Source organism: Balaenoptera borealis (assembly GCF_965194805.1).
Source record: "Balaenoptera borealis genome assembly, chromosome: 3".
Taxonomy (NCBI): Eukaryota; Metazoa; Chordata; class Mammalia; order Artiodactyla; family Balaenopteridae; genus Balaenoptera; species Balaenoptera borealis.
Window position 1 is genome coordinate 179,244,813 of NC_138866.1, and position 18,271 is coordinate 179,263,083.

The 18,271-nt window shown below is 42.9% G+C and overlaps 2 protein-coding genes across 3 annotated transcripts in view; one reads left to right on the forward strand and one right to left on the reverse strand.

Annotated features, from left to right (window-relative positions):
- Positions 1-3,170, forward strand: part of PTER (phosphotriesterase related) — a 66,777-nt gene extending 63,607 nt beyond the window's left edge. The window contains exon 5 of the mRNA XM_082385716.1: positions 1,917-3,170. Within this exon, the coding sequence (XP_082241842.1) occupies positions 1,917-2,127 (211 nt within the window). The 3' untranslated portion in view covers positions 2,128-3,170. The remainder of the gene's footprint in view (positions 1-1,916) is intronic.
- Positions 2,868-12,336, reverse strand: C1QL3 (complement C1q like 3). 2 transcript variants are annotated; one of them, XM_082385702.1, is made up of 3 exons: positions 12,226-12,336; positions 11,318-11,984; positions 2,868-5,551 (listed from the first exon to the last, which is right to left on the reverse strand). In XM_082385702.1, the coding sequence occupies exons 2-3, from the start codon at positions 11,903-11,905 to the stop codon at positions 5,372-5,374; spliced, it is 768 nt and encodes a 255-aa protein (XP_082241828.1). In that variant the 5' UTR covers positions 11,906-11,984; positions 12,226-12,336; the 3' UTR covers positions 2,868-5,371. The 2 variants fall into 2 exon arrangements, with proteins under 2 accessions (XP_082241828.1, XP_082241829.1); XM_082385703.1 differs by having other exon boundaries at positions 11,318-11,987; positions 12,226-12,313.
- Positions 12,337-18,271: the final 5,935 nt, after the last annotated feature.

Sequence of the window (18,271 nt, forward strand, 5' to 3'; positions counted from 1 at the left end):
CATGCCGCGGAGCAACTAAGCCCGTGCGCCACAACTACTGAGCCTGTGCGTCTGGAGCCTGTGCTCCGCAACAAGAGAGGCCGCGACAGTGAGAGGCCCACGCACCGCGATGAAGAGTGGCCCCCGCTCGCCGCAACTAGAGAAAGCCCTTGCACAGAAACGAAGACCCAACACAGCTATAAATAAATAGATAAACAAAAACAAACAAAAAACACCAAAAAAAATATAAAGAAAGAAAGAAGCAAATAATGATGGTGGCACAGCTAGCATTCTAAGTACTCTTAAGACACACGTGAGGTACGTGTGAGGTGAATGCAGATCTCTAGACAAAACACCCAGGATGGCTCTTTTCTGACATTCCTTTGGCCTGCAAACACCAGATCTAATCTTTAAGCATAATTTCTTTTAAAATGTGTGTTCTCAGAGGGCAAGGCTTTGTGCTCGAGTTTTTTGATGTGGTGGCCCACAGTTTGCTTGCCGTAGTAGTTATTAAGTATGACTCATGCACTAGAATGCCGAGAAATGCTATTGAAACCAAAAAGATACCTTTCAGATAATTAGCCCTTGGCGGAAGGCGCTGCCCATCCATCTAGATCCATTTGGAAATCTAGGATCGACAAGACAAGACAGAAAATGCCAGAGGATGGCCACGGTCTCCAAGCTGCACCTCCTGCCATCAGAGACCCATGGAAGTCACGGCAGACACTGCCCAGGGTCCAGACCTGTGCAGATGCTGGCTGTCAGGAGGTGACCGGCTCACATTACAGATGACAGCACTTAACAAAGCCAAGAGGATTAGATGTTTAGACAATAGGCGGGAAGCCATTCTGCAGTCAACTGACTATAAATTTAAAGGAACAGCTCATTATTTAGAGCAATCTTAATGAAATGGAAGGAAGAAAGAGTAAATTTTTATTGGCCAATTTAATCCAATGCTCCCAGACTACTACTAAGTCAGAATTCCCATCGGCTTCAAAAGCACTAGTGCAGAGGGACCGTAACTGACCTTTTAAAAATGACTAGCGTCTAAAATATGACACAAATGAACCTATCTACGAAACGGAAACAGACTCACAGACATAGAGAACAGACTTGTGGTTGCCAAGGGGGTGCAGGGTCGGGGAGGGAAGGATTGGGAGTTTGGGGTGAGCAGATGCAAACTACTATGTATAGGATGGATAAACAACAAGGTCCTACCGTATAGCACAGGGAACTATATTCAATACCCTGTGATAAACCATAATGGAAAAGAATATGAAAAAGAATATATATATGTATAATGGGGTCACTTTGCTGTACAGCAGAAATTAACACAACATTGTAAACCAACTAGACTTCAATAAAATTAATTTTAAAAAATAACTATCAAGCTCATCATATGCCCTTCATTTTCAAACCAACTGATTTTACCCTCAGAATGTTTTGCTTGTACAAAGATTCCTTTTGTTTCCCTATTTTAATCACAAACAGTCATTGATTTTATTTGCTAGGAGAAAAAGGAGAGACAGAGAGAATGAAATCTGAAAAATGGGTCGACTAAGCGAGGCATTTTAGAATGGAGAGCTGGGTACAATTCCAGAATAAAGTTATTTAATAAAATGCTAAAGTGGCCATTTATTCAAACTGGCACATCCTATTAGAAGCTGTCTTTAATGCAGGATTGCCAGGCATCGTCATAAATATCACAAGCTACGGATTTCTGTGTGCAGGGAATAAGGATCATGTTCCTACTAGGACGCGGTAATATCTTTATCGTCACCACACAATATTTATTAAGGGTCTCCCAGGACACGTGCCGCAAGGGAAGACGGTATCTTTATGATAACACAATAGGTTTATGAGTAAAAAGTTTAAAGCACCCTGAAAATTGTAAACGTGAGACCGATGCCATATAATGAGTTAACATTTTTTCACAGGGTACGTCTTCTGGTGGATGAGGGCTATGAAGATAGAATTCTGATGGCACATGACATACATACGAAGCATCGGCTGACGAAATACGGAGGTCACGGCTATTCTCATATACTTACCAACATTGTTCCTAAAATGTTGTTTAGAGGTATAACTGAGGCTGCACTTGATAAGATATTGATAGAGAACCCCAAGCAATGGCTAACTTTCAAATAGGATGGTTGTTCTGAATTCATACCTTTAGTATAAAGCTTGCAGGGAACAGACAGTGATTTCAAACCCACTGTGACATATTAATCAGAGCTACATTGGACTAATGACAGAGCATTTCTTTTTAGGAGAATTAGAAGACTTTTGCCTTCTCAGAAACTGGCTATTACATCTGTACCTTTAGGGAGTTACTGAGCCTAATTAAGCCCTATTGTTTTTCCTTAACAAAATAAAGACAAAAGTACCCATATCCAAACAATGATTTACAGTCTACATCCCCTTAGTGGAGTTTTGCTTCCTTTTGTTTTGTTTTCTTAATCTATCACCAGCACTCCATGAAAAAATTTAAAGTGTTTCTAGTTAAATTACCCCTTTCTGGAGCAATCTAATGTTTCTTGTAATATTGATGATTCTACTAATTATCCTGCTGTTCTTTAATTAATGCTTAATGAATAATATGACACTTCAAAATAGCTTCTGTGGCAAGGGAAGTTAAATTTTGAGACTTTTTTTTCAAAGGATACTGTAATATAATTACCAATTCACAATGGTAAAAATATTGTGGAAGGTTAATTATATGCTGTTCACCTATCTATATATACTGATAATAAATCAGTTTTGTTGCCTGTGGCTTTCTGGCATCCAGGTTTCCTATAAATTTTGTTGTGTTTTGAAAAATTGGTACAAGGGGACATGAACACGTAACATAGTAGTCAAGTATAAAAATTCAGTCATAAAAGTCAAAATATATTACATAATATAGTTTAATGAATCATTACATTTATAATAACAAAGGCCACAATTTAATTAATTAATAATATAGAATGCAAAAAAAAAAAAAAAAAGAGAAGTGTTTGCCTTATAAATATTCCCTTTATTTCCTTTATCTTTTATTTGTCTTTCCTTGGGCCTGAACAGAGAAAATAATGCTTACTTATCCGAAGAAAATGTCAGATCTATAAGAAATGACAGTCTGATTCTAGAGCCAACTCTTTAAAAGATACCCAGCCCTGATGTTTTGTGTAAATAAAGCCTTTTAAAAACTCTTAGTTGATGTGTTCTGCTGTTTATAAACTAATCTTTTGGTTGAATCCTTTACTATGACTTGTTACCTAAAAAGAAAAAATCTCCAAACCCTTAACGGCTAATTCCTCTTTGATTAATACATATTGTTAAATGGAAATAAAATCCACTGCAGTTCCTTTATGAGTCATCTTACATATTAGAAAGGCCAAATAGAATTAGTCATTGTTCTTGATCAATGGGCTTACATGTTTTTAATCATATAAATCATGAGAGTTACTCAGACCAAGGCATTTAAATCAAGCAAACAGCACATTCAGATGGGAACACCAGGCATAACTCTTTTGGAAAGTTGAGGTTGGCTAAATAAAAGATATTTCTGTGGATCAATGATGATCAAGCTTTCTGTGTATTAGAACAGAAAGTATCCAAGAGGAATGAGCTAAACAGAACAAACTAATTCCTTTAAATGAAAAAATGCAAATGTCCTTCGCCAGTAAAACAGGCAGATTTTTCAATCTCTGTTTTTGAAATCTACTTCTCAAAGAGTCTTCAAAGGCACCTGAGAGTGGAACAGATTTTTCATTGTAATAGTGGAAGTTGTCTGATAGTTAGGATGTATCAACATGCATTTTAAATCTTTTTCTTAGACTAAAGAGATGGCTTTTGGCAGTGTACTTTAACCAGAGAGGAAGGATTTGCACTACTCTCAAAATCTACTTTACTGTCAGCTTCAGTCCACCTGAGAAAAAAGAAAAAAATTGCTCATTCAAATGCATATAATTCATAAACACTGCAAAGGACAGCTACTTCGCCTCTGCAGTCCTAACAGTAACAGTTGGCCACAGAATGCAGTGAAAGTATTGATTGGCATATGGTAACAAAGAAGCCACAGACCTAATTTACAGACACATGATTTCTGGGGCATTTTAACCTAATAAAATTTAATTTTCTGGATAACTCTTAGAAGTCGTCTAAATTATTTTGCTACTCCATATATTTCTGTCTTCCAAAATATATTTCAATCCAAAATAAGTCAAATAACTTATGCACGATTGTGTGTGCCTACACGTACATTTCTTTAAATTAAATTTTGGGGGCTATACAGCCATTGTGCCTACGGTCTGAAGCCATACATATATTTCATCTAACATATATATATGTACACATACATATATATATGTAGCAGGTATTTGTATAAAATATATACACTTTCTTGTCGTATTGGTTATATGTGAAATCGTTCATTTTGAAATAACCTCAGGCCATGACTTGTAGTAACTATTTGAAGGCCTTACTTAGTGTCCCCTTGGTGACGCATGCACCAGTGCAAATTAAACCTATATGCATTGGCTTATGAATAATCTTTTGTTCCAAAGAAGGCAAAAGCCTCAGTCTGATTTAACACCAAAGAATAAATTTCTCTGACTTTCCAAGTAAACCTAAATGCATTCAATTGACAAACTGGACACAGGGGGATTCTCTAAATACCATACGTAATTACACATTTACACACTTAGAGAGTAATCCTATGATACAAGTTCAATCTCTACTTTTAAAGACTTATCACCCGAAAAGAGAGGAAAGAAGATTCCTATGAAAAAGAATGTGAAACATGATCATAGGCTTGGGAATTCCCTCAAATCCAGAAAATTCCAGGTTAAGGCTTAAAGTTGAATCATTCCCAGGTCTAGCTCTAAAGTTAACAGGAGTACAAGGCAAACAATTTCTTTGGGGACAAGCAGGATTATGTCAATGAGACCTCCTCCTGCAGGGTAAAAATCATTCTTCCCCACACTATGAATGGACCCCGAGTAGCCTAATAAGCAGGTAAACTCACAAGAACCAAAGCTGACGTATGGATAAAAGCAGCGAGATCACAGTACACCAAAGGATCATATATATTGAAGAAATAATTCAGTGTCTTAGATTTTTCTATAAAAATTTGTGATCTATATAGGACTTCATTCACACAGACACTAACAATTAAGGAGTATTTGCTTTGGCGGTAGTGGATCAACATCTGCTTATCTTGCTTTTAATATTTTTTTTTTTTTACATAATGTTTCTGAGTATACAGATGTGAGTCAGGTAGCATTTGAATTCCCCCACATACACACAGCTGAAGTGCCCCGCGTCTGGCATCCCCTGGGGTCCTCGATTCACTGACGTTAGCCATACGAATCCAGTGTCCAAACTCAGAGTAATAAGCTTAGTTTTTGCATGATCAGTCAGCATAGATAATAAATCCAGAAAATGTGCTGTATTTGTTGTTGTTTCCTCCGTGGGCTTTCCCACCATCTAATTTGATGTAGACTTCGTCTCCTGGCTCCAAATGAAGAACCACACTATTGCTCGCATAGTCGTAATTCTGATCAGCGTCTTGGGCGATCGCGCTAGCACGCACCTGCGTGAAACAGACAAGAATTAGAATTTGTAAGAGAGAATTCTCAGGCTTTCTTTTCTTTTTTTTTTTTTTTTTTTTTTTTTTTGCCATTCACACAGCATCATAAGCTGACTGGCTTGCCATGGCACTGAATTTAGCACAACCAAGTCCACCTTGGCCTTGGGGCTTTATGAGGATATCTTTGTAACAGTTTCGACTATGTTATTGGAAAGGAGAAAATAGTGCTTTCGTGAAGGTGATTCTAAGTCTTTGTTTTTCTTTTTACTATGCGTTGTAAACAATGCATACCACTCTATTCTCTTCCTAAATCATGTCTTTTTCTAATTCCTTGTAACTCTGTGCCCAATCACTTCTTGAAATGGTCATTTTTTGCATTTTAATTTAAGCCAAGCAGCAATATCCTAACCAGCTGTTTGAGTACAGAAGTTCAATCCAAACTTCTGTTGGTCCCCATGATTATTAGAAAATTGAGATCCACGGTACGTACAGGCTCAGAGAAATCCCACTCCTGTAACTCTACTATACAGGAAGAAAAGAAAAAAAAAAACCTTTTGATTTTGGGCTTTCAAAATCTAATTCAAGGAAAAGCCCCTGTACCCGAAGCTTAACTCATTGAAACATCTTTGGTTTAAAAGTCTTCAGAGTTCTTTTTTCTATTTGTGCCTTTTTATCACTTAATTGTGATGTGTGTACGTAAATAAGCTATTTAATTTCAACACATCTAAAAGTTATAGAAGGAACTACATTTCTATAAATTTGAAGTCTCTAAAATTTCTAGTTTTTTTTGAATGATCTCATTGGATACCCTTTTATATTGAGGTGATTCTAAATGTGTGGTTTGCTTTGAGGATGGAGATTTGCTTCTAATCCTATCAGGTTGAGCCTGTGATCTCATTAGTGAGCTGACAGACATTTGCAAACAGTCCAGTTGCCCATCACATCAAGTAATATGGACATTCTGTCACATCCTCAACTCCAATTAGGCTTCATATCCGTTTAGCTGTATTTTGATTCTGACTTGGAAAAAAATTTTTCAATAGGCAGACTTGTACTTGATTTATTTCAGTAAAACATCTACTTTGTGGCTTGTTTCTGTTCCACTGTAATGATATTTCTCCGAATAACGCAGCAAGTGATTTAGTGGTTTTGTAAACCTGCACTATGTAATAATGCATGACTTGGGGTGCAATATGTGGGATTTTATCACTTGGCAAAATGAGAGAAATGAGACATAAGTCAAGAATTTCCATGCCTTTCTTTCAAAATTTAAATGATTGGTTTTCAAATTAAATTTTCATGTGGTATGTTCTCACATTAATGCTGAAATGTTAAAAAAGGAGAAGACTCTTTGACACTGCTGAACTTGTAAAGTAATTTGAGTAGTATTTTAAAAATTTATTTCTGGATATCATATAGCAAAAGGAGAAAAGGGCTTAAAAGATTCAGAATTGCTTAACATTGTGCTGACACTAATAAAATGAAAGCAAAATACAATTATGCTCACAAGCACTGACTTAAATGTATACACCAATTTAGTGAGGTGATCTGTTTTGACCATTAAGTAATAATACAATTTAATGTCATAATATTTCCTAGGAATTAATCACTAGTTTATAGGAGTTGGATGCTTTGATTCATTAATTTCATCTAGTCATTAGTTCCCAGGGAAAAAAAATCTACAAGGAGAATAGTACTCTTAGGACCTGATTTTTTTTTAATGTGTGGATTTTTAATGGGTGAGAAAAATTAAAATATAAAATACTAATTAGCTATGTTAGTAATATATTAATTAATTATCAATCTATGATATACTTCTCACCTATGATTAATAACCAGGCACACATTTTTATTTAGTGCTTTAGGTATTTAGTATTAAGTTCTATGGGTATTATGTTTTAACATTGTTTTCTACATGAGGGCATTTGGGAACTGGGATTCATTAAAATCACTTGATTTATATATATATATAATGCAATTTTTATTCCATGGGATGTAACCACAAGCCCACAAAATTGTTACCATTTTTATTCAGTAGGTGTTACCACAAAAACCTGCAAATGCATTATTATGATCCCACAGACTGGAAGGTTACCCTTATGGTTTTCACTTCCTTTGTTGCATAAAGCCAGTGTGATTGCTTTTTAATGAAAGTGATTCTCTAAGATTTTAACCATAAGACTCTCCCAATTAAATACCTGCCATACTCCAGTGTACTTTGCATGATTTTAGTATGTCTGCTCACCTGATCATACTCTAAAGGTATAATGGGACTTGAAATTTCAAGCTGTAGTATCCAGCCCAGTAACTTCCAACAATTCTTCCTTTAAGCCATCACACTATTGAGGAAAGTAATGCATCCACCCTGGAGGCTATTTTCAGGTTCCTAAATGTACACAGATTTCAGCATTTTCTCTGACGATATGATGCATCCTTTCCTTAGCCCGATATACCCATTTCTACCTAAATGTACTCTAATATCTTTCCATCTTATAAGTTAACTATTTAGATTCTGCTGATCTTTAGTGCACGTTTCACAGCCCCTAAAAAGATAATTCATTTGACATTTTATTAATCTTGCTACTAAATGAATAACAGCCCACAAACTGTCTTGTTTCCAATATATCTCATGTTCACTGGTGCCATAACTAATAAATTCTTAGAGTAAAAACCAGTCTTTAATTATTTTATAGTTCTAACCTTAAGCCAGTTTTAGTTTTTATTAGAGTGGCTTATTAGAGTGGTATTATAGTGATTGGATTCAAATAGCAATATTTTTTATTCAGGTTTCCTGCTAAATGTATACAAACATTTAAAAAAATATTTCCAGTCTCTATGGAAAGTTATTTGAGTCCAACTTTTGCCTTTAATATGCACTGTCATGGGCTTTTTAGACATGGTAAGATTAAATTTAGGTTGATGGTTTGATGGGGAATATGAGAACCGTGGTCCTTTTAGTGCTGTGTTTGTGAGGATGTAATAGGTTATGCTGCCTTAGCATTATCTTATTAGGGAGGGTTTATCATTAGAGACAATATTTATGGTAACATTTGCTAATTTAATTAATTGCTACTGATGCTCTCATAATTTCATTTTCATTGTACTTCTGTGGAATCATAAACAAAAGGTTAAGTGGCGCATCAGGTTAATTTACTGGCCTTTGATGTTTCCATCTGTGATCCTGCATTCAAACACAAAGCATAAATAAAATGGTTCTCATATGGTTATGGTCCAGAGGCATTCCTCTATCCTAGAGTGAACTGCATTTTTAGTTTAATTTTTTTGTGCTTCTCAAATCCACTTAATCCATAGAACATTACGCTGACATGGATCTCTGAGTTTCTGTTTTATGAAAACAAATTAGGTCAGCTCAGAGGGGGGAACGGCCTGCCATCTAAGAAGTGATCAGACAAGAGCAAAACTGAAAATCAAGGATAAACTCTTTCTTTAACATTAATTTTAAAAGGATTTTTAAAGATTTCTCATTTGCAACGCCTGCAGACCAGACTTTACAAAACAGTTCTATTCTAGATATAGAATTCCTTAACAGTAATATTGTAAAAACCATTTTGCAAAACAGTCCGTGCTGAACTCGAAAATATATTGTTTGCTACTATATTTGTTTTTCTGAATAACTTGTTGCTCCCCTTTTGTAGAAGTAGCAGCTTAATAATGCCAATGAAAAAGCATTATACATTTTAAGGTCAGCTGTTGTGCCTTTTTTTTTCTTCCTCCTCCCCCCACCCCATCCTCATAGAATGTGCATGCTAGGATGGTACAAAGAAGCATGCTACACTCCAAACAATGAAATAATTTAAAAAACAAAATGCACGTAGAACACATATATGGAATTGTTTTCTTGGAATCTTTACCTGGGCCTCAGCATCAACATTTAAACTAATTTAAACGTACTGTTCCCTAGCTTTTCATGCAGTTGCAATTTCCAGATACTTAAAGAAGTGTGTTTTGATACATTGATAAAACTTGAATCTTATTCTATTTGAATTAATCCCTCTAAAAACAATCTCTCCAGCCTGATAGTATTTGCCAGACCTAACCTTTGAGTCAGAAGACAGCCAATTTGTAAATAAATGGGTGTCTCATCACTGCCTGCTGAGAGGCTGTTCACAAGTCATTTTGTTAGGGTGACACAATAGCTCTATTTTGGTACAATGTGTCATGGCCTTTTTAGCCATTTACCTATAACTATCCCACTGCTCTGTGAATAATTTTTATTTATCTTAATATTAGTTTCGTGCATAATAACTAATAATAAACAACCCTGTCAGTGCCTCCTGGTGGCCATTTTTCCTCTTTTTGTTCTATGCGACCTTAGGGTCCCTTAAGCTATTTACTTCTGAATTCCTTTAGAAGTGAGCGGTGGTAGGAAGGGGGAGGGACAGGATATTTTGTCCTTCGTCTTATACGTTTAGGGTATTTGTCTTTCACTTTGGAAGAATTCTGACACTGTGAATTAGGACTTTGGAATAAATTCTGCTTTAATGTTGCTTAATAGAAACCTGGGTTATAGCTAGAAAGGTCTGAATTCAAGGGAGAAGTGACCTGAAGCCGGAGAGCCCCTGTAAAATCACAACTGGCCACGGCAGGGTAGGGGGGCCACTCCCTGGACCACCCAATAAGCAAAGTTGAAGCCCAAGCATTCAACCCAGACTGCAGGCTGCAAGGTCTCCCCCAGCGGCTGCTGATTCAGCGCTTGCAGAGGGTCTGATTACACTTTGAGGTAATTACAAAAAATTATTCTCCTCCCCCGATGAAGAGATGGGACACGCTTTGGTTTTGCAATGACCGCGAATTTCTCAAGCAAACGGGGAAGTGGCCCCAAGCATAACACTGCAGACCAGTGGCCCTTGTGGCAGCGCCGATCGTCTCGGCTCAGGAGAGCAGGTCCTCTGGCCGAGGGCTGATCTGAGGCTATTCCACAGTCAAGGCCAAGGCCACTGCCGCCTGTGAGCAAAAGGCTGGGTTGGAAAGACCCTCACGCAGGCGCCCTGGGGCTCGCTGGCAGTGAGGCCCGTGCGCCCTCCTCCTCCAGCCAGTAGAGTTTGGGTTCTGTGTCTGCGAGCGTGCTTTACGGCACAAACCCAGAGTCTCAACTTTTCCTTTTGTTAGCAGCACTCATTACCTCTCCCCCTTCTTCAGCTGAAATCTAAAGCAGAGTTTTTGCATCTCGAATCTGACTATCTGTGAGTTCCCCGGGTCTGGGACGCCGCAGGGACCTTGCGACCGCCGGCCCCGTGGTTCTGCCTCGGCCTTGGACGCGCCCGGCTCGGACTCACTCCTTCGCGCCCCTTCTTTCTCCCTTGGGCCCCGGTCTTTCTCCCCCGGGTTTGTCACCCTGGCACGCCCACTCCTGGCTCCCCCAGCCCTCCCGTCCCCGCCAGGACCTGGCAGTGACCCCGCACGGCTGAGGACCCCGCAGCCGGGGGGTCGCTCGCTGCTCCGGGACTCCCCGCGGTGCACAACCTGTCCCGGGGACCGAATCCCGGCTTCCACCCCTCGAGGGTCGCGCGCACCAAGTGCAGGTCCTGGGCTCGGGAACCACCCTCTCCAGGCCGCCGGGCGCTCTTTGGCGTGCGACCCCAGCCTTCCCGGAGTGGAACGGCGTTGCCCCTGGCTCTAGGCTCCCGCGAGCGCGGCTGCCGCGCCCTTCCTCCGCGGGCTCCCACCCCCATGCCCGGGGTCTCCTCCCTCTCGCCGGCACCTTCCCGGGCTCCCTCCCCGCCCTCCCCGCCGCCCGCCCGCGCTCACCTGGTTGTTTTTGCAGAGATCGGCCCACATGCTGGTGCCATCCCCTCCGCGCATCAGGACGTGGTAGGTGAAGAAGTAGATGCCCGGGATGGAGCAGGTGAACTTGCCCGTGGTGGGATCGTAGTGGTTACCGAGGTTGGTGACCACGTCGTCGAACTTGAGCACCTCGTAGCCTTCGTGCTGCCGCTTGAGGCCGGCGTAGAAGGCGATCTTGGGCACCGTGCTGTAGGTGGCGGCGCTGATGGCCCCGGCCGCGTTCAGGCCGGGCGCCCCGGGAGGGCCCGGCAGGCCTTGGCGGCCGGGCTCGCCCTTCTCGCCCGGGGGGCCCGCGGGGCCCGGCGGCCCGGGCTCACCGGGGGGCCCCCGCGGGCCCGCCTTCCCGGGCCGGCCTGCCTCGCCTTTGGGGCCCTGGATGAAGGTGGGCAGGGACTGCATGAGGCCGCGGTCGGGCGTGGCGGCCGTGCTGGGCGCCTTGGTGCCCCCGTACGGGTCGCAGACCATGCGGCAGGTGCCCAGCATCTCGTAGTGCGCCGACGTGCCGGCCGAGCTCACCAGCACCGGGATGAGGATGACCAGCAGAAGTACCATCACCACCCCCAGCGCCCCGGCGGCGATCAGGCGCCTCCTGCTGCCCACCAGCCGGCTCAGCGCGGGGCGATCCTCTTGTCTGCTTTTGGACAAAATTTTGAAGGTTGGGCGGGGACCTCGTCAGAGCCGAAAACAACCCCCTGCGAACCCCAAGTCCCCTGGGCGGGCGCGCGCCGGCCGCTCCTCGCCCGCTCTCGCTGCCCCCAGCCGAGGCTGCGGCTGGGGAGGGAGCTCGGACGCCCGGCGACTTGAGCGCAAGTCCCCGAGCAGGGGGCGGGGTGCTCGGGGCGCCCCCTCGCCGCCCGCGAGCCCCTTCGCACCTGTGGCTGCCGCCGGCGCCGGCGCGGCCCCCGGGAGGGCAGGGAGCCGCCGCCGCCTCTCGCGCTCGCCGGGGCCGCTCACACTTTTCTGCCGCCGCCGCCGCCGCCGCCGCCGCCGCCGCCAGCGATCGACTTTGCCGGTTTCGCCGACTGCGCCAGTTCGCACCAACTTTCCGTCTGAAGTTGCCTTTTTCTGCCTCCTCTTCTTTCGCTCGCTGGGATCGCCCTCCTCCTGCCTTGTTTTTTGTTTTTGTTTTTGTTTTTTCTTCTTCTTCTTCTTCTCCTCCTTGGCAACCACCAGAACTCTAAGAGACGCGCATCCCCAAAACCCCGCGCCGGGCGCGCGAGCTCAGGCCAGGCGCCCCCCGGGGGCGTGGAAAGGCGGCGCTGGGCACCGGCGGCTCGGGGAGGCCTCGGGCTGGAGCGCAGGGGCTGGCGAGCAGCGGCGAGCGCCTCACCGCCGGGAGCAGAGCGCGAGAGAGGCTGAACGCAGAATTCTGCCTGGGTACCACCTGCCAGGAGAAGAGGAGGCTGACAAACGCGCGCCGGAGCAATTTATAGGCACCCAAGGCGCAGAGGAAGGGGAGCCGCTTTGGCATCTCACTGCGGCATCTGCTCTGCTCATCCCACTCAAAGGGAGTTTGGCATGACTCTGACAATGTGGGATTTTTCCCCCCCTCGGCCTCTCTTTTCTTCCCCCCCTCTCTGCACATGGATGAACAGTGAGATTCTGAATACTCCCTTGCTGAGCCCAGCCGATGGCGGCGCTCTCGCTGGACAGATGGGGGTGGGGAGTGAGACAGACGTGCTGTAGCCTTCAGCACTCCAGAGTCACACCTAAGTCCCCTGTTTCCCCACTGCCTGCAGCCCCAGTTGGAGGGTGCAGTTGAAGGTTGAAAGGAGGGTGGCTGGGTCGACAGTATTTCTCTAATGGCTCACCCACAATCAGCGTTTCAGGTGTTTTTTCAAAATGCCACTTTTAACATAAGGAGAGCCCTCTAGAATTTTCCAGATGGTAGATGTGATTTTTTTTTTTTTAACCTTATGGTTTTCCTCACCAGCCTTCCAAAATGAAATAAGATGTTTCCCAGAGAACAGTAAGGTGTGTTGAAGAGACAAAGACCGTTTCTCTATGATTTTAAATGAACATGCCCACCGCATAAAAGGGGGGAGGGGTGGTTCTTTTTACTAACGCTGCAAATGGTGAGTGTATACATACGAACTCTTATTTACAGGCTTACAGTTCTAGCAACCTTTCAGGAGACTCAGCCATTGACCTAAGTTGCATTTACTTAAAGGTACTACATGCACGAGAAATAAGCACTTGTCAAGATGCCTTCAAAAGTCTTCAGATAAAGCAAGCAGCTTTCACAAAAGTACTGAGCAAGATCTTTTCCTAAGATATAGAAAGAGTCCTGTAAGTTTCAGAGCACATCTCCTGCATGTGTCTTGGGGGAGGGGGGACATAAGCAAAATATGAGAAAGAAGGGCTCCCATTTGCCGTGGCGAACAGGAGAAGGAACAGCCTGGATTTATAACATTAACGGAAAGCCCCCGGAGTAGCTATTAGGCAAGTTATCCCACCAACAAATATATAAGACACACAAGAACGGCTTTAAATAAACAAGTAGAATTGATTCGTAAATCATACTTTTGCATTCAGGAGCAACGGATGTCAGTCAAATGTGGGTGACATTTGCTTGTCAATACGGGGATGATGGCTGGGAAGACGGCGACTTATTACACCAGGGCGAGAATTGAAATGAGAAGCAGAAACAAATAAGACTACACAGCAAGCAAACAGTAACATCCCCGGCGCCGATCAGGGGCCTGCGGTCTGGTCTGTGGGCCCCACAGCACGGACGGACATCTCCTCCTCTCTGCCTTCTGCCTACCCCTTATCCCATCCCACCAGTTCAGTTCTTTCTTTCCTCCTTCTCTGTTTCAGAACAAAATAAGGTCAAATGAGGAGGCAGAAGGAAACAAAGATTCATTGATTCTTCTAAGAGAAATGTCAGCAGCTCGTCAGGTCTTTCCTGGGAGAATCACCACTGAGGCGTCGGGCTGTGAGCCACAGCCCAGCCCTGGGCTCCCCGCTCTCCATTCTGCCTCTCTCTGGATGCTGACACAGGCCCTGCTTCTGCTCCTGGGACACAGTCCTTCTCACTTCTCACACCTTTAACTTTTCTTCGAGGGGGGTGCTTTTATAAACATGTGTCTTTACCTTGGGCAAAACTACACATATATTTCACACTATTTTTGTTCACATGAGCTGCATCATTTTCATATGTTTAAGCAGCAAACACATAATAAGTTCACTCCTGGCTACAACACCTATTTTCCTAAAATCTCTTCTGGGTTGCTTCTCAAAGTCACCTTTCTTTAGGGGGGGTACAAAACGGTAACACATGGTGTCAGCAGTGGAGGGTAATATATTAATGAAACCGGCTCTTCTCTGATACAACAAATAATCAAACGTTGTAAGACTTCTCTGTTGCTAAGGAGAGTTGAGTGGGGATAAAAGAAAAGGTTTTTTAAAGGTAGAATTGTATAAATAAATCCTCATCAAAAACCTCAAGATACATGGACGAAGCCTCAGCTCATAGAGGAACCCATCAAGGCTGAAATAGTAGAGTTAGAATGGACCCTGGAAAGCAAGTCTCTACCTGCTCGCTTGGCAGATGGTGAGACTGAGACCCATAAGCCTCGAGGAGAATCAGGGTCATTCCATGCGCTTGCTGGTACACCTTCCTCTACACCACGGTATCAGCACACCGCAGACCAGACCAGCCCAGCCCAAGACCTGCGGTACTGTTCCTAGTAATTCAGGCTTTCCTCCTTCTACTTTCTCTAATGCCAAAGCAGAGCTTGATTTTTCCAAGTGAGGGCTCTAACATCTCAAAGTTCTGCTGAGATTTGGACTGGTGCTCAATCGTCATCCTTCATAATGAGGACACCATCCCCCATGTCACATGGCTGCCCCTAGTCTTTCCAGCGAGTGTACACACCTCGACAGTGCATGGACATTTGGCTTTTTAGTGAAGGAAGTTTACATGATCTGTCTCCTTCCTTTCCTCTAGAAATGTCCCGCCAAGTGTTGTACTTTGGGAGAAACTTCTTTTGTTCCCCCAAGATTTTCAGGGATGCCTGGGTTGTAGATGAACTCATGGCTGGTTCCTGCCACTTTTCACTGCTTGAATTTCCCAGAAGGTTCTTTGGAAAGTTACTCACGCTTCAGCCCTTATTCTGACAGTTTGAATAAACCATCTGATATGGCATATTACTCATCATCTTTATATGTATATAATAATAGAAAATGTGTCAATTAAAAAAAATATTTGGTTCTTTTCAGTCCTCATCAGAGGACCACGTTTTCTCTCACAGTCGATATTAGCTTTGGAGGCAGGCCCTGGAATCTAATTTTCACAGGACTTCCCAATCATTTCTCAAGAAAACACTAGGCTCCATCTTCCCATTCCTTCTGCCCCTGGGCCTTTGGGACCATTAAACAATAAAGTCAAATACAGAAACTCAGGGGCTTCCCTGGTGGCGCAGTGGTTAAGAATCCGCCTGCCAACGCAGGGGACACGGGTTCGAGCCCTGGTCCGGGAAGATCCCAAATGCCGTGGAGCAACTAAGCCCGTGCGCCACAACTACTGAGCCTGCGCTCTAGAGCCCGCGAGCCACAACTACTGAGCCCACGTGCCACAACTACTGAAGCCTGTGCGCCTAGAGCCCGTGCTCTGCAACAAGAGAAGCCACCGCAATGAGAAGCCCGCGCACCGCAACGAAGAGTAGCTCCCGCTCGCTGCAACTAGAGAAAGCCCGCGCGCAGCAACAAAGACCCAACGCAGCCAAAAATAAATAAATAAAAATAAATAAATTTAATTAAAAAAAAATACAGAAACCCATGATCGGAGTTGGGTGATGCTCCTGTGATTTTCACCTTTCCCACATCATTTCTGTCTCTTTCGCAGAACTGAGCAGGTCCTAAACACACGACTTCCACACAGACGTGCGTGGCCACCCATTGATCTTTATTGAGCACCCACTGGTAGCATAGCCCTACACCGGGCTCTTCCAAGGCAAACAAATATTTAGTCATGAGAATGATTTCCAAATCCAGCAGCACTTCAACAGAAATAGCATTTCTTAATAACAGGAAAAAAAATAATGAATTCAAAGACTCAAGGGCTATCTAAAGAAATAGATATTAAAAATGTTAAAAAAAAATTGGGGCCGGATCAGCTATTGATCTTTAATTTCTGGGTCTCAAAATTGGATTTCAGGACACACACTCCTTTGACTGAAGAATTGGAGGTTTCCAGCCAGATAGGGTCTGCTTGGAGTTATGTAGGGAAGCTTTGGAATCAGAGGAGTCTTAACTTAAATCTTAGCTTCCTCCTTTAGTAGCTAGGGAAGTTACTTGTAAACTTCCTGAGGCTTAATTTCCTTTCCTGTGAAATACCTAAATCAGGATTGTTGCGAAGATTGAGTTAATGCATATAATTACAATGATACTCAATGCCCAAGAAAAGCCCAGTAAATGTCAGCTTTCATCTTAGTATATTGTAGGTCTACTGAGTAGTGTGTGTATGTCTATGAACTTGATGGCAGAACACAAGGCTCTCAAGGAAGTTAAAGCTAAAGAGTCAGACTTCAGACAAATGACGTCCAATGGGCAATAAGTATTACAGACTTAGACAAAACGAGAAAGAACACAGAAGTTCTCCAGGAGAGCAGGCTTCTGTGTTATAAAACAAAGCGAGACAAAACTCAAAATAAAGATCACTTTACCCTTCTCTAAAGGAAGAAAAAGTTTCATAGCCAGGTCATTTGAATTCACTGCAGTCTGCTAGACCAAGGTTTTAGACTTAGAACCTAGTAGGGAAGCATTAGAACATGCTTTTTGTCCTCTGGAAGGTTTTCCAAATCCCAAGTGGCAAATGTATTTAAAAATCACTGAGGTAGTTATTCAGGACCTGAGCCTCTAGAGGATGACTCTCAACAAAGCAAACATACCAGAGAGAGCGGCTTTGTACAGGCAGCCAGAAGAGCGATCACACTGCCGGAGACCTAAGTCATAACCACATTCAGGAGAGAATTCTCAACACAAAACTCTCCATTGAAGATAGTGAGTTGAACAGCTAGCTTGGCAGATCTACTGTCAGAAAATGATCGAATAGCCAGATGGAGAAGGTAACTAGCACATTACGTAAGACTCCGTTACAATATATGGCTTCAACTTGGTCTCCAATTCTTGCTATATCATTCCATAGAAGGATGAAATCTCTAGTATGGATATGATATTTTTGACTTGCCATGGGTCAAATATTATGGTCCCTATGACTCTACTTAATGTAGAATTGAAATGTTACAAAGAATGAGATCTAAGAGATCAGCAAGTCCTCCTAAGCTATGCTCAGGACAACTCAGTCATACAAGGTAGATGAATGAATTCAAGAAACTAATAGCACTTATTTACAAAACAGAAACAGACTTACAGATACTGAAAACAACCTTATGGTTACCAAAGGGGAAACGTGGAGGGGGGAGGGATAAATTAGGAGCTTGGGATGAACACACACACTATTATATATAAGATAGATAACCAACAAGGACCTACTGTATAGCACAGGGAACTCTACTCAATATTCTTTGATAGCCTATATGAGAAAAGAATCTGAAGCAGAATGAATATATGTATATGTATAACTGAATCACTTTGCTGTACACCTGAAACTAACACAACATTGTAAATCAACTAGACTCCAGTAAAATTTTTAAGGAAAGAAACTAAAAGTGGCTGCCGTTAGACTACGGGGAACTTTCCAGCAGAAGATACATCCTAGGGACACAGCTCAGAAGCTGTGCACCAGACAGATGAACTGGTCAGGCAGCGATAAGAATTGAGGCAGTCTTGCTGTTTTGTTTTAAAAAATCTAAAGCATCATGCATTCTGAGAGGAGAGGTTACAGAGAGCTTCCGATGGAACCAGACCCTGCCGAGAGCAGCCAGTATTCTAGAAACTAGCTCTAAGAGTAAT

Bases quoted from the DNA above. Each gene is read 5' to 3' on its own strand.
- C1QL3 (XM_082385702.1), bottom strand. From the start codon at position 11,905: ATGGTACTTCTGCTGGTCATCCTCATCCCGGTGCTGGTGAGCTCGGCC. The intron at 5,552-11,317 runs GTGAGCGCGGGC...TGTTTCACGCAG, and splicing joins ATCTCTGCAAAAACAACCAG to GTGCGTGCTAGCGCGATCGC.